This window comes from Parus major, chromosome 8, assembly GCF_001522545.3.
Source record: "Parus major isolate Abel chromosome 8, Parus_major1.1, whole genome shotgun sequence".
In the NCBI taxonomy this organism is placed as follows: Eukaryota; Metazoa; Chordata; class Aves; order Passeriformes; family Paridae; genus Parus; species Parus major.
In genome coordinates this window covers 28,627,320-28,641,611 of record NC_031777.1, presented here as the reverse complement: position 1 = coordinate 28,641,611, position 14,292 = coordinate 28,627,320, and the positions used below count along the sequence as shown (strand labels likewise).

At 42.5% G+C, this 14,292-nt stretch overlaps 1 protein-coding gene across 14 annotated transcripts in view; it reads right to left on the bottom strand.

The window, feature by feature from the left end:
* The window catches only part of NFIA (nuclear factor I A), a 343,582-nt gene that overhangs the window by 40,825 nt on the left and 288,465 nt on the right, over positions 1 to 14,292 (bottom strand). For 7 of the 14 annotated variants that reach the window (XM_015636071.2, XM_033516520.1, XM_015636072.2 and 4 more), the window contains 2 exons: positions 13,528 to 13,566; positions 5,007 to 5,135 (listed from right to left, as the gene is read on the bottom strand). The exons of 3 other annotated variants lie outside the window; for them this stretch is intronic. In XM_015636071.2, coding sequence (XP_015491557.2) covers positions 5,007 to 5,135; positions 13,528 to 13,566 — 168 coding nt within the window. The remainder of the gene's footprint in view (positions 1 to 5,006; positions 5,136 to 13,527; positions 13,567 to 14,292) is intronic. 4 more of the 14 variants (XM_015636078.2, XM_033516522.1, XM_015636080.2 and 1 more) reach the window with 1 other exon arrangement.

The window sequence follows — 14,292 nt, the reverse complement described above, 5'->3', positions numbered from 1 at the left end:
TTAACTCTCCCTCCCCCCTTTTTTTTTATTTTTTATTTTTTTTATTCTTTTGCTCAGTTAGATCAGCTCCTTTTGTCAGGATGAGTTTAAATCTGGGTCCACTGCGTTAATCACCCCCCTTTCTTCTTTCTGGCACTTCCCCTCCAGGCATTTTGCCTCTTTAGGAGATTAAGCGACCAAGTCATCTCGTTGCTCTAACATGTCCTCACTGGAGCAACATATTAACACAACTCCTCTGCAAAAGAGCCCTCTTTAGAAGTTTGCTGCAGGGATGACAAATTAACCCAGCATGGTGTCCCACACATCTATCTCAGTACAAATTATTAGTGTAATAGAGCTTTTAGTTATGCATTTATCTAGTAATTATTGAACGGTTATAGAGAGGGAAGCTGAGCAATCGTGGCCCTTTATGAGGCGAGCTCGGTGGGTGGTCTTACAGTTAATTTAGGATAGGACTGTCTAAGCAGTTCACTCACACACAAATTAGCTGAACAGCCTGCTCCTTTAAATATTTCCTATGTCACAGGCTAACTCTTGACAATACAACAAAGGTAGAGTTTTAATTACACGGTCGCTGACTTTTGTTTAGCTGGAGCTTTAACCCTTTGCAGGGCTCCCTCTCTGCCCTCCCTGCCCAGGCTACAGGCGGTGGAAGTTTGGGGACTGTGTCATGGAGAAAGCCTGACCTTGAAGCCATCTGTTGGGAAACTGCTTTTCCTTCAGCACCAGGTTACTCCAAAGTGAGTGCAGAAAATCAAAATCTCCCCCTTGCTCAGTCAGCTGTGATGACATTGTAAACTGGATCGTGTAAACTGGTCTGGTGGTCAGTGTTGTGCTGTTTATGGGCTCACCTCAGCCTCCTCGCCCTTGTGGTGTGACTCTCTTGGCTCCCTGACATCACCACCCCTTGCTCTGAGGTGTCTGTGTCAAGCTGCACCAGTTTGTTGTCAAAATTCAGAGGGAATAGGAGGTTACACCACTGTGCCAGCTGACAGCATCAAGAAGCAGCCACAGAGACTGGTACAGAACAGGACATTACAAAATGTCTTTTTACAATGTACACCATCACTTTGATTCACTTGGAGCTGGCTGACAGGACAGCGAGCAGGCACCAGGACTTTGGTGGAGGATTTTGATAGAGAAGGACACGGTATCTTTCCAGATATGTGACATAAAGGTTTTGCCACTTTGGCATGGACAGAGAGTCCTGTGCTGCAGCATTTCCCTGGCAGGCCTTGTCCTGATCAAAGTCTAAGTGGCAATGGTAATTATGGAGGAAATTAATATAATGGAAACCAGTCCACTAGTTGACTTTCATCCCTTCTCCTCACACACCCCCTTCCTTGGGTTCTTGCCTTCGTGCTGTATTTCTTGCTTCTTGTAATTGTGTTTCTCCTTCATTTATCTTCCTAACACACCATCTCATTGTTTTTTTTGGGTTTTTTTCCCCTTTCCTTGCCTTTTTTTTCCTTGCTTTTTTGGCTTGCAGGATCCATGCTGTCATATTCCATGGGAATGCTTGAATGCTCTGCAGCACAGGCTGCTGTACATCCTGGCTTTACAAGATCGTGGTCAATTTAATGTTTCAGCCAGCTCCAGTTATAAAGTCACCAGAGTGTAAGTAGCAATACATGGAAGCTTAAAACCACTTATGTAAATACTGCTGTCACCCATAGTATTTAAATCCTTCACTGTCTGGTGAAGAGTTCAAGTGGTCTGGGAAGCTTTGTGAGATGCCAGCAATCCACGATGGCTTTGCAGTGCTGGAGTGCTGTGGTGAGCTAAGCTGACCACCAAATAATCTCATTTGCAGGTAACAAAAGTATGCCTGAGTAGGAGAGAGATCTGGCTGCTCGAATTTTCAGGGCTTTGAAATAAATTCTAAAACTGATAGTGATGCTAAAGCCACCCTATAGGTGATCAATTTACCATCTGCCAGACACTGAATCCTAACCACGCTGGTCCAGAGAAGACATATGGTGCATTCATAGAGTCATGCCCAAAAAACTGCCATCATCAAGTGAGGCTCCATGAATCACTTTGCTAGCTTATCACCAAAGAAACTTGGATCTTGCCACCATCTGTTGGAAGTACTGAGGAGTCACTGAAGCATTGGCATCCCTGCGCCAGCACTCGCTGCACATCTGGTCTGCTGGTCAGCCAGCTCAGATCCTCTCTCCTGGCTACTGCCCAGCTGGGCTGGGCACTGCCAGCAGCACCAGTGCAGACAGCAGTGAGAGCACAGCCTTCCCAGCACAGCACATCCAGACCATTCCTTGGGAGCAGAGATTTTCCAACTGGTTCGTTGGGTGGAGCACCTTAGAGCTAAGAAATCCTCTCAAGGATCTTACTCCTCCTCCTCCTCCTCCTCCTCCTCCTCCAAGGAAGCTTTGTTTCCAGAATGACTCATTGTGGGGATCACAGGGAAGGACATTCAGGATCCTGGGACACCCCAGCATCAGAGGTGCAGTGTATTCCAAGGGATGTTTAGGGATGTTTGGAAGTGTGTGAAAGATTCGGGAATATTCCCGAGAAGTTATAAATCGCTGGTTGTCAATGACAACACCTGCCACGAACAGTCTACAGCTTCTTCTCTTGCTGTCTATTTTCATCATGCTTTACAAATGCATCTCATACACACATCCAAGTGATAAACTTGCACATACGAACACGAGAAGGAGACGGAACCTCCTTGTGATGGAGGAGCTTACTCTGACCTACTTACTCACAACTCGCCTTCCTCCCAAATCTCTCTGCAGAATGGGGATTAAATCCTGCTCTTTGTTTTCCAGAGACCCCTAGCAATGACCTGCCCCTGACCATTTACATAATGCACCTGTGCCCAGAGGGAATTTAATTTAGCCTGTGTGTGCTGTACCATCATTTCTGCAGAGGCACAACTCCCAGTAACTACTGGTGGAAGGGAATCTCTCAATTATATCCTCTTATACGACAGCATTATACTCTTTATGTTGCCACTTCTGATACCTGAAAAGCTCCTCTCTTCTGCTTACTGTCCCTAAAGTACGCCAGAGGCGATGGGATAAAGAACAAAGCTGGATTTGCAGAAAATAATCCATCTCAGTGTATCACCCTTTACTAACAGAATGATTGTTGCAGCAGGGAAATAAACACAGCCAGTGTGCTGTGGAAGAAGAATACTGAGGAGGAATGTCCCAAAAGAACAAAGAATGAAGTCTGGGACCAGATTTTTTCAGGATGAAGGCACTTAAAGAAACCATGGATGGATTCAGAGGGATTTATTTTCCTGAAAGTTGGTGAGACTTTGTTTGTGAGCAGGCATAAAACAGAGGATGCTTCTAAATGGTGTTGCAGGAGAAGAGTTTTGGTTAACTTGTTAGGAACCGTGATGATTAAAAGCTGTGTTGCTTCTCTGTGGAGTCAGTAAAGAACATCTCCTTCCAAACAAACAAAATTTGGGACTGTAATAACTCTATTTGCTTTTCTGGCTCCCATTGAATGTTCTTCTCACGTAGCCAATGGAAATCCCTCAGTGCACAGAAAAAGTCTTGTGAAAACAGACTGTAGATGAGATTTAAACAAGGCCTCACCACTGAGACATTTCCTCTCTCAACCACACAAGAATCCAAAGCACAGAGGGTCTAAACAGGGGCAGACAAAGGCAGTCAATGATCTTAAAAAATTAGTGTGAGGTAAAACACAGCTAAATAAAGAAAGGCCTATTAACTAATCAATCAACAACTGAAATCTAAAAGGCTGAACTTCTAAAAGACAGGAATTGGGAGTCAGCTGATGTGCACTGAATAGAATGTTAATGGAAGCTTCATATTATTCATCCTTGTATCACCAATTATCAAGGCTTTTAAAAGAGGACATACTTGCCAGACAGCTCAGATCCAAATTTCAAGGGAAATCTCTACAGAGCTTAGATGCCTAAATATCTTCTGAGTATCTAGGTGTATGTCTAAGGGTAATGAATAATTTTTATGGATTAACCACAACAAATCAAACTACAATAAGCAGATTTAACAAAGCACAAAACCTCCTGAAGTGCAAGTCTGACCTTGCTTCAACTTTGTGCAACTCCACCATTTCTCACCACATCACCTGGATGTGCAGACAAAGAGGCTCCTCCTGGTTTATGCTGCCCTCAGTGAAACCACACTGATGCCAAACAGACATTTCCAAACAATTTCTTGGATGAATTGCTAATATGCCTTTTTATGCTTCACCATTCGACCAATTCCTTAATAATCTTCTCTAAATGAGACAAAATTTCAGAGCAGAAAAGAAACATGTCACGACCATTCATTCCTATTTTTGTATCTTCCAAAGAGGTTTGTAAGAGGATTCATTCATTTGTGTCTCTTACTATGCCCAAGTGAGCTCCTTTTCAAATGTGAACTCAGTATTGCATTTAGTTTTCTAGGCTAAATGCAAATGCATCTTTCTAACAGAAATGTATAAGCACATCTAGACCCAGAGGACATCTCTTTTACTTGGAAAGTCAGTCAGAAGAGTACTGGGAAGGAAACCAGCCAAAGAACTATTGCAGGAACCAACTTCAAAGGAGTCCCCTAACAAGGCACACTGACACCAGCAGCACAAGAATAAATGACTGGCAGAAGGAAATCCACAGAGCTGGAAGACAGGCGTGGGTCAGAAGTGATGGATGGGTCCCTGTCTCGAGCAGTTGGACCGAGTCAACGTGATGGATGGTCACAAGCAGAACACACTTCCCTGCAACACATTCTGTCCCTTTCCCCACCCTCTTCCAACAAAACCCCAAGGCCCCGGACACCAGCGTTTCCACCTCGAGCGGTCACCGGGAGCTCTCCCAAAAGCAGCCCAGCCTAACAGAACCATCCTCTAGACACCTAAACCCTCCTGGGTGTGAAGGTTCTGAGCACAGCCCCTCGCTGGGCGGTCACAGCTGGCGATGGCTTTCCGTGGAGCGGCGCTGGCACGGCCACGGCTGCCGTGGCCACCCCGGGGTGCCTGGGGGCTCTCGGGAAAGGCCTCACCTCTGGGTCCTGTAATGACAGGTCGATGGTGCTGTGTGAAAGCCGTTCCAAGGGAGGAGGTCTGCGAAGGCGAGGGACTGCTGAAACCAGACTTCTCTGACTTCTTTAATGTAGTTGGCGATGGCATTCCTGGCAAGAATGATTGATAAGTGCAATTTAATAATGCTAGGTCATGGAACGACAGCCTATGCATTGTGAAAGGGGGTGCAGAAGCAGCTAGACACACTTAAAGGACAAAGGAAACGCAACACAACAGCAAGCTGAAAGCTCACTTTTATTTGTGGGTTTGTTTTGTTTTTTTTTTTCAAGGCAGAAGCAGCCATGGTTTGCTCTGAGCCATGAGTACTAAAAGGCAGCCATATTTTTCTTATAAATCTGAAATACGGATAAGATGCAGCTTATTATTGCTACTGAAACCTACTCTTGCTTTATTTTTAGAAATCTGTAATAGCTGGAGCATTTGGATTTTTACAGGTTTTTTATGAGTTCTGTCTTTCACTCCTTGGTTTAGTAGATTATTGCAAATGGATCTTTTAAATGTGCCGCACGACTCAAGGCACAACTAGAGAATGGAGTTCTCTGAGTTCAAACTCTTCCTCCCCTCACTCTCTTGACTTCAAAGGTATTTTAAAGTCAACTGTTTATGTGGTTCTTTTTTGCTTTCAAATGTTTTTTTTTAAAGGGTGAGCTGTATTTATGTCTTGATATTAGTAGCCTCACTGGAATTATTTCAGAGTTGTTATAATGCCCTTGAACTGCATCAAAGGCTCCCAGTGAAAATCAGAATTAAGTTGTCACTGGGTGAAACCTCTGCCATGGACAGGCAGAAATGGTGTGGCACTCATCTGACTGGTTTGGTGTACAGGGTAAGAATAACTCCTGTTGGTGCCATAACAAGGCTGTGGTATCAAAAGAATTAATGGAATGAACACATTGCAGCAGGCTTTTAAAACCCGAGCCTTTTCTGTGTATGGTAGATGCTTGGGTGAAAGAATTTTACAGTATATGAATTAAAAGTATGCATCTTTGTCTGTATTAGCCTGTATTTTTGCAGTTCTAGATGCATCTGGGTATTCTGATTATCAGAATGCATCCTGAAAACTCAAGATTTTCAGTACATACAGCCCATCAGGCATTCTGCATATCCATAGGGATATATCAAAACAAAGGTGGAGATTTCAGGTGGAAAAGCAAAGTATCAGGCAATGTGCAAGTTGAACTTCCACTAGCAAAGCAATTTAACTTTATTTCCAACTCTGTGTTTTATAGTATTTAATTGTTAAAAAAATAAGGAGAGAGGCCTGGACAAGATTATCTCTGGGCTATATTATTAACTTTATATTTAATAAGACTAGTTTTATAGTCCCTGGGATGTTGACTGCAATATGCAGGAGCCTTCTTGTACTTTATACTCTGCACTGCTGGGTCTTAATGGTTTCAGTGAGGCTTTGGAGTTTATATTTCTGTTAGTTAAATAAAGTAAGGGAATGGTTTGAGTTCCAGTGTTGTACTTGCAGCTTTCTGCCTCAAAACTTGTTTGCTACAGGGTTTGCTGTTATGGTGACTTTTTCTTCAGAGCAGGAAAGGTTACAGATTTAACCTTTTAAAAATCAAAGCTTAGAACTGACTATGGTGCAAGAAAAATATTGGGTTGGGTTTTTTATTTTTTTATTTATTTATTTTTACTTTCATGTGTTCTTAGGGACTTTGGAGCAGGAGCAAAAGCAAAGATTGGTTCAGTTTCGGGGGAAGACAGGAAAAGGAGATTGAACTGAGGTGTTTCAATGAAACATTCCAGTACAGCCTGCTGAATTTCTGCTCCAATGGGATGGAACTCAGTCACGGAATGTCCACATTCAGGACAAGGACACTCGAAGGAATTGACGGTGCTGTTGACCCAGATTTCCCTATGATGGAAGAACTGGGGGTGGGAACACCAAAGGAGTGTCAACCCCAGCCCTAAATGCAAAATATTAGGGGCAGTCCAAGCGACTTTTAAGAAAAGGGAAGGTGACTGAAATTTTCCAGCATGGGAGCTGCTCCAGGAGCAATGTTGTGCAGCCCATGAGCAGGGAGCCAGGTGGGACATGAGTTACCTGAGCCCTGGGCAGGTGACAGAGGTCGGGGCAGGAGTGAGATCTCAACTCTGTGGCTCAGCTGGCTCAGGAGCTCCCTGCTTTCCCTGGCTACAAACCCTCTTCAGGGTTATGGCAGAGATAATAAAAAATTCTTTTAAAAAAACGAAACAGCTTTTCTTTTACCCCTGTGTTAAAAAAAAAAACCCTGCAGGACTCATCTCTAAACCACAGCAGGGAGAAGGGGCAGAGGCAGTGGAATATGGTTTAAAGCTGCAGCAAGTTCGTGTGATTGTGTCCAAACACTGGAACTTGAGGAGCTACAAAGAAGCTGATGAATGACCTTGAGTGTGGCAGTGCTGAGCAGTGTCATGTTCATATGGGGATGGGTTTTATAAGGTCGAGGCAGAGGCTTTCATGTGAAAATAGAGATTTTAATGTAACCCTATGCAGGGAAATTGAGTAGAAAAACAAACTGAAGCGCTGATGATTGGTTGCTACTTTTGGTCTATTTGTTTGTTATCGTTCTGATTGCCATTATTATCACAAGTTTGGTTCATTTATTTATTTTTTTTCCAGGGTATTTTGAAATGTATTGGTTTGGAACAGTCCAACTATACCATGTTTTTGTTTTGTTTGGGGTTTGTAATGACACATTTTATTTTGAGTGATCACATCCATCAGATCTCAAGAAAAAAATGGCTGCTTCCTAGTTCAGAAGAATATGCAAACAGGAGCTTAATTACATCACTTAATATTGACCAAGAGAAAGAAGAAGATGAGCTTGCCAGCTCATTTCCAAAGCATGTTTTGTCCTTTAAGAGGGGAGGGTATGACAGAAAGTTAGGCAGTGCAAAGCAATTAGCATCATTCACATTTTATGTTGCGCTAGCATGGTGCTCTAGCAGCAAAATTCAAACATTCTTTGAATGGGTTAATAAAAGAAGAAATACAGTCGGCATGCAAGAAAAAAGGTTTCCAAGAACAAGCCAAAATATGTCCCATTCTTCTAAATTTATCACAGCCATGTCACATTTATCCTTGAGACTGCCAGGAATGTCAATTTTTTTGCAATTTAAAAAAAAATATCTCATTTAGCACCATATGTTTGGTTAATGTGCCTGATATATCCTGCGTATTCTTTAGTCCATCCATTTCTAATACTCATTTTCTTTTTTTTGTTTTTTTTTTTTCTTCTCCTCCCCTTGCTAAGCCATATGTTACAATGCTGGTCATTCTGCTGAAGCTCCTTTTGGGAGCTGAGAGCGAGGGGACTCTTGTTTAACCACCCAGAAAAACTTTCAGTTCTACAAGTCTCACTTAGGTGAGCACTCTCAACACTGGAGTTAGTTGTAGGTGCCTGGTGCCTATGAAAATCAGGCCACCTATGAGGTGGCACAGTGTGTATTAACTATGAGGAAGGAACTAAAGGTAGTTGGCTAAATATTGAATTAGGTGTTTAATTTCTGGCACCCACGTTGGAGACTCTTGGCTAGTTTTTAAGGGTCTTCTGCTCCACACCTAATGAGTTTTAACACATTTAGCGGCCCCCAGTCTGAAGGGCCCCTCCTGTGTTGCTCAGGGATGCAGGAAATTAAAAAGTTAAGGCTGAAGGTAGCTTGGGCAGAGCTGGGGATGCATCCCGGGAGGATGGCGCTGCCTTGCTCGGCTTTCCTCAGCATTGGTCCCCGGAGCCAGCGATTACTGGGGACCACTGCACTGAAGAGCAGATTTCAGCACTTCACAGGACCCTGAGGAAGGGGCAGTGCCAGCTCTGAGGACACCTCTGAGTCCCTGCTCTCCTGTCTCTGCTCTCTGGTGCAGGGCAGCAACAAATTACAATCTCCCCCAGCCTGTCTCAGCTGCGCTGGCCGGTGGATGGGGAATGGAGCCAAGGATCCTCCCCGTTCCCTGCCTCTTTCCATCCATCTGCTCTGAGCAAGGAATAAACAAGAACAGCCAGAACACAACGGCTGGGTAACCCAGGTGGGGGTTAAAAGTGTTCCTCACTATTCTGTGGATAGGACTCTTGTCCAAATCACAGTCACACCTGGCACTTTCAGGAAGCACAGCTTTCAGAATCCAGGTCTGAGTCTCCTCTGAATGTTATTTAGAGTGAGAGAGAAGAAAATCAGACTTTGTCTATTTTCGTCTTATGGCAGCTTTTAACTACAGAATAAATGGAGAAGTTAATTGCTAAATAAAAGAAGAAAATAAAGGGATTTGTGGAATAAAATGCAGATGGAAGCCTAAGTGGGTGTGTAACTTACTGTACTTGTGTTCATGTGATTCTGTATGTATGCCAAACATATATGGTCTGAGCCTGCTCCCTTTAACATAAATCTGCTTTATTCACTGGACAGAGGGAACCTGATCAAAGACCATGATGGTGCTAAATGGAACAAGATGTGTACTTTAGTATTTTTTTCCAAAAGGAAGTATTAATTTGACATCAGTTTTTCAGCTGAGGAGAATTTTAATTGCAGTACACAATAAGCAGAAAATTCAGACAACAATAATCTTGAAACTGTTAGCAGCATTATATTTCTATCAAGGAATTTGAGTGCTTTTTCAACATTAGAGCTTTCTGAATTTTCATTAATTTGGCATTTCCCTAAACACACGAGTTATTATTTTGTTCATTCCACATCATGCATCACACCCTTCTGCTCAAATGCATAATGCAAGCGCAAATGGGATCCTTGTCCTTGGGAGACTCTGGTTACTGGAGCCATTGGATGTTGAAGTCCCGCAGAAAGACTTTCCAAAACTCTGCACTTCGCAAACCTCCAGCCCAAGTTTAATCAGTGAGTGCACAGGAAAACTTCGTGTTCCTCATCTTCTAAGGGGCACTGGAGCATTGTGGTGGGTTTAGTTCCTCTACCTCCTCATGTTTGCCAGTACTAGAAACGCACCACACAAGAGTCTTCCTTGGGTACAGCTAAAGGTCTTCAAATGTTCATGTATGAGGCTGATATATATTTAAATGGACCAGAAAATGATGCGTGAGAATTGAATGCACAAATCCTCCCCAGAACAAACAAGTATCTGACAACCTCTTTTAACCATGTGCCTACCACGTGCCTTACTAAAAAAAAAAATCAGGATTAACTCTGATGGAATGAACGGAGTCACAGCAAGAGGAGAACAATCCCCCTTCTCTCCAAATCTACACCTGAAAATCCATCCCATTTCACTCAATTAATTACTGACACAATTCTACCTGCACACAACTCCATCTCTCGTTAGCTACATTGGTAGACCAGCTCATATTCATCTCCAAAGACCTTTGGGTAATTACCCCAATATTCCCAGTATCCCTCTGCCACTAGATGGAGATTTCAGAACAAAAGCTATGAGTGAAACATGGTCTGGATCCTCCTTCCCAAGGCACACCAGGAAAAGGAATCATGGAAGCTCAGGTATTACCAGGTGGACCATGAACTCGACAACATGCAGAACAAACAGATGAAGCAGAAAAACAAGTCGGCTGTTGAAGGAAAAAACTGAAATATGGGAAGCATTTTCCAAGGAATTTTTATCCTTTAGCATGAATTATTCCAGCAATTCCACTGAAATCAGTACCAACAGAAAGGCTGATCAGCTGCTATATATTTTTTTTTTAAATTCCTGGGGAATTCCTGATTTCAAGCCTCTTGAAATGTTGACGGCTACACTCCTGCCAGTCATAGTAAGTCTGTTCTATTTAGTGCTGAGCAAACTTTGTCATCAGCCGAGATACGATCACACTGACTGCCATCCATCAGTTTACTGTATTAATTGCTCCAGTATACACAAAATACAACACAGATGGAAATTCACTCATCCTAATGAAGTGCTCTTTAGTTTCTACGTTCTGAATGGGTACTGGCTCCCCTGGTTGCAGCCGGAGTTACCGTGATCACTGATTAACTACCTGCCAGCGGAGCACCTCGCTTCACAGGGCTAAATCCAGCTTAATAAACACTCATTTTTTTATTTTTTTTTTACAGAAGAAAAATGAAAGCTCCCCCTCTATCCACTTATCAAACTGCTGCATATGCATCACCAACACACACATCCAGTTTCCTCAGAACTCGACATCTGACAGATCATCAGGAAAACAGAGCTAATCTATCCGTACCCATCAACATCGTATCATAGGTGACTGCCAGATACTTAAGAAGCCATCCAAAAGAAATGTCACAACTCTTTTTCAAGACACTACAAAAGAAATGTTCCAAATAAAATAAAGCAAATGCACGTACAAGTAAATGAGCCAAAGAACTTAATAAAAAGAGATTGATTAAAATGAGGACCAGAATGTTCAAAAAGGACTGAGAGAGAGAGAGAGAGGTGCCAAAGGCGCATTAAATGGATTCAATGGCTTTAGGTTTTAAATGCTTTTGGATTCCTCAGCAATTTTTAGCCAAAAATGATAATTCAAGTTAGAATCAAAATTCTGATGTCACTTTGGGAAAAAGAAGGTTGAAATTTCTCCTTTGCAAATGAGCTCAGATCCATTTACGAGGGAGAAATATCAGTTTATCGTGATGGACAACCTCGCCTACAGAATTTTAAAGCCGAGCACTACAATATTCGCAAATATTTTTAAATCTCACCCCATGAAAGTCTGCCTTAATTGTTTGGTACAACGTTCTCATAGAGTGTGTTACCTTGTCTGTTTGTATCTGTGTTTACAGCATCATCTGGATTGTTTTAGGTTGCTTAAGTTCATTCCTGCTCTGCCACCCAAGCAGTTCTTTCAGTAACTAATAAACTAGTACTCAACATCTTACCAATTCCTTCAAAACATAATATCATGAGTTATATATTTAAAAACTTTAATGAGAAGAGCAATAAACAGCAGGATAACAGTTCAGTTCTGCCTTTGTGTTAATGTCAGCTTCGGCATAATTTTCCATTGTATAAATATATATTGCAAGAATAAAAAAAAAAAAAGAGTAAATTTCTAATGACGTCTTTAGACATCTCGTCTAAAATTCATGACTACATTTGTTTCATTTCAAATGCTACTTGAGAATTTTTCAGCACACTTGGCAGATTAGATATAGCAGCAGGGACAAACTGCAGCCATCCATAGGAGAATATACCTTTATGTGGGTGCTTTGGGGATGGAACATCTATAGCTGCAAGGCAAAAAAATGCCATCATAAATTTGGATGGCATTTACAAAGCCCTCTAAAAAGTCTTTGCATATGATTATAGCTGAGGTATGATATTTTTGCAAGTAAAAGACCCAGAATAGATTTATGTTTCAACTATATCTTCCTGAGATGCATATGGATCCCAAATTGCGAGTGATACTAAGGGGAATCTTAGCAGCTGAAGAGGATGGAGTAAAATTTTTGGGGTTTTACTTATTTATTTAATTTTCTTAAAAATAATTTGCTCATTATTTGCATGTCATCAAACCATCACTAGCTACCCAGACTATATATAACAATGATGGCTGCTAAAAGCCCCAGGCATGAGATGGAGATGGGTAAATATGCAGATTTTCTCAACTTGTGACCTCAGTTACTGCATGGTAATGTTTTCAGATGACTTTTATGATGACAAGACTACGTTTGGTGCTAATATTGGTTTTGAAGATTTAATCGGTGTACACTGCCATTGAACATGTGTTTTAATTGCTAGAAGAGCTGTGGTCAGGGTTGAAAATAGCCCAGGTGATTTACCACGGACTGTAAAGCCACCTGATTCCTGCACCATTTGAGGTGAAGAGTTTATAGGTTATTCCAAAGGAAGAAAGAGTTGCAAACTGAATTTGTGTGCATTGTACCGAGGGATTTATAATTTGGCAGGTCGAGGGTGTACTCATGGAACTGCTGTGTTTTGGTATCCAGTGGTTTTGGTGTTTTTACCCTCTGACTTTGACAGGCACGGGACTGAACACCCAGAAATAATTTGTAGCTGACCTACAGCTGCTGTTCTCCTTCCTGGGAATGTCCAGTTGCACACTGGGATGGCACTGGGGACCTGCCAGCAGCAGCTCCCAGGCTGAAACCGCTTCCCCACAGGTGATATCAGACTGGTGAGATCAGCCTCCCTTCTCTGCATTCCCAGTGGCTTCAGGATTCCCTGAGGGAAGGCAGTTTGGCTTTGGCATCGCTTCCAGAGGAGCCTGGATGGCCCTGCTGCCTGCAGGTCTGCTCCTGGGAGCTGCCCAAGCCCTCTGTCACCCACTGGGCAGGTGAAAACACACCTGGCAGAGAGGCAGAGGGCTCCCAGGGAAAATCCCCCTGCAAATTCTGTGAAAACAGGCATGGCAAGGGCAGAGGTGACATGTGAGTGCTCCCTCCAGCGCTGGCACGAGCTCTGTCCTCACTAGACACCGGAGAATCCACACCAGAGGGGCCACCTGGGACATCCCCCCCAACCAACACAAAAACTCTGTGCACCGAGAACGAGAGCATTGGCATTGTTTGAATAAGCACACCCACCATGAAGTGCTCCGCGGTGTTCGGGGTTTCTTAGATATCCTGATTTTATAAAAGAAAGTAAAAGAAGAAAAAAGAAACAAGGTGAGAGAGAACACTATCATATTTCGTAGCAAGCAGGATACTGTGTGAAATCTTGGCCCAGTGAAGTGATAAAGCTTTCAGTTTGCTTAAGGGGAAACTTAGGAACAAATAGTGAAATTACCAAAATACCACATTGCAGGAAATGGGCGCATTTAGGTTCAATTAAGCTGTAAAAAGGAAAATGGCACTTTAACTTACAAAAACCAAGGGACACGGGGAGCTATCAGAAGTAACTTTACAAGATTTGTGTGCATGAGGATGCTGCTTCACTGGACCAAGAAAGCTACAGTATGGGACAGGATTTTTCTTTTATCAGACACTTTTGCTAGATAGCTTTGTCCAACCTCAGAAACTGCTGCTCTGGCATTATGAAATAATCCTACATAACTTGATCTCATGAGCTTAGGAACACAGAAAAATAGCCATGCCAAATCAGATTACAGGGATCCACCTAGTCCAGAATCCTCTCCCTGACAGTGGGAACTAATGGATGCCTAGAAAAGAGTAAAAAACCAGGGAAAGCATACAGTGGTAATTCTCCAAAACACTCTCCCAAATGATTTGTGATTCAAGGACTTCTAGGACAAAGTTGATATCATGGTATTGAAGCTGCTCGAATCCAAATGCACAGATTTACATTCCCCCCTCCTCCCCATTTTTTTATTTTTACTTTTTTTTTGGATT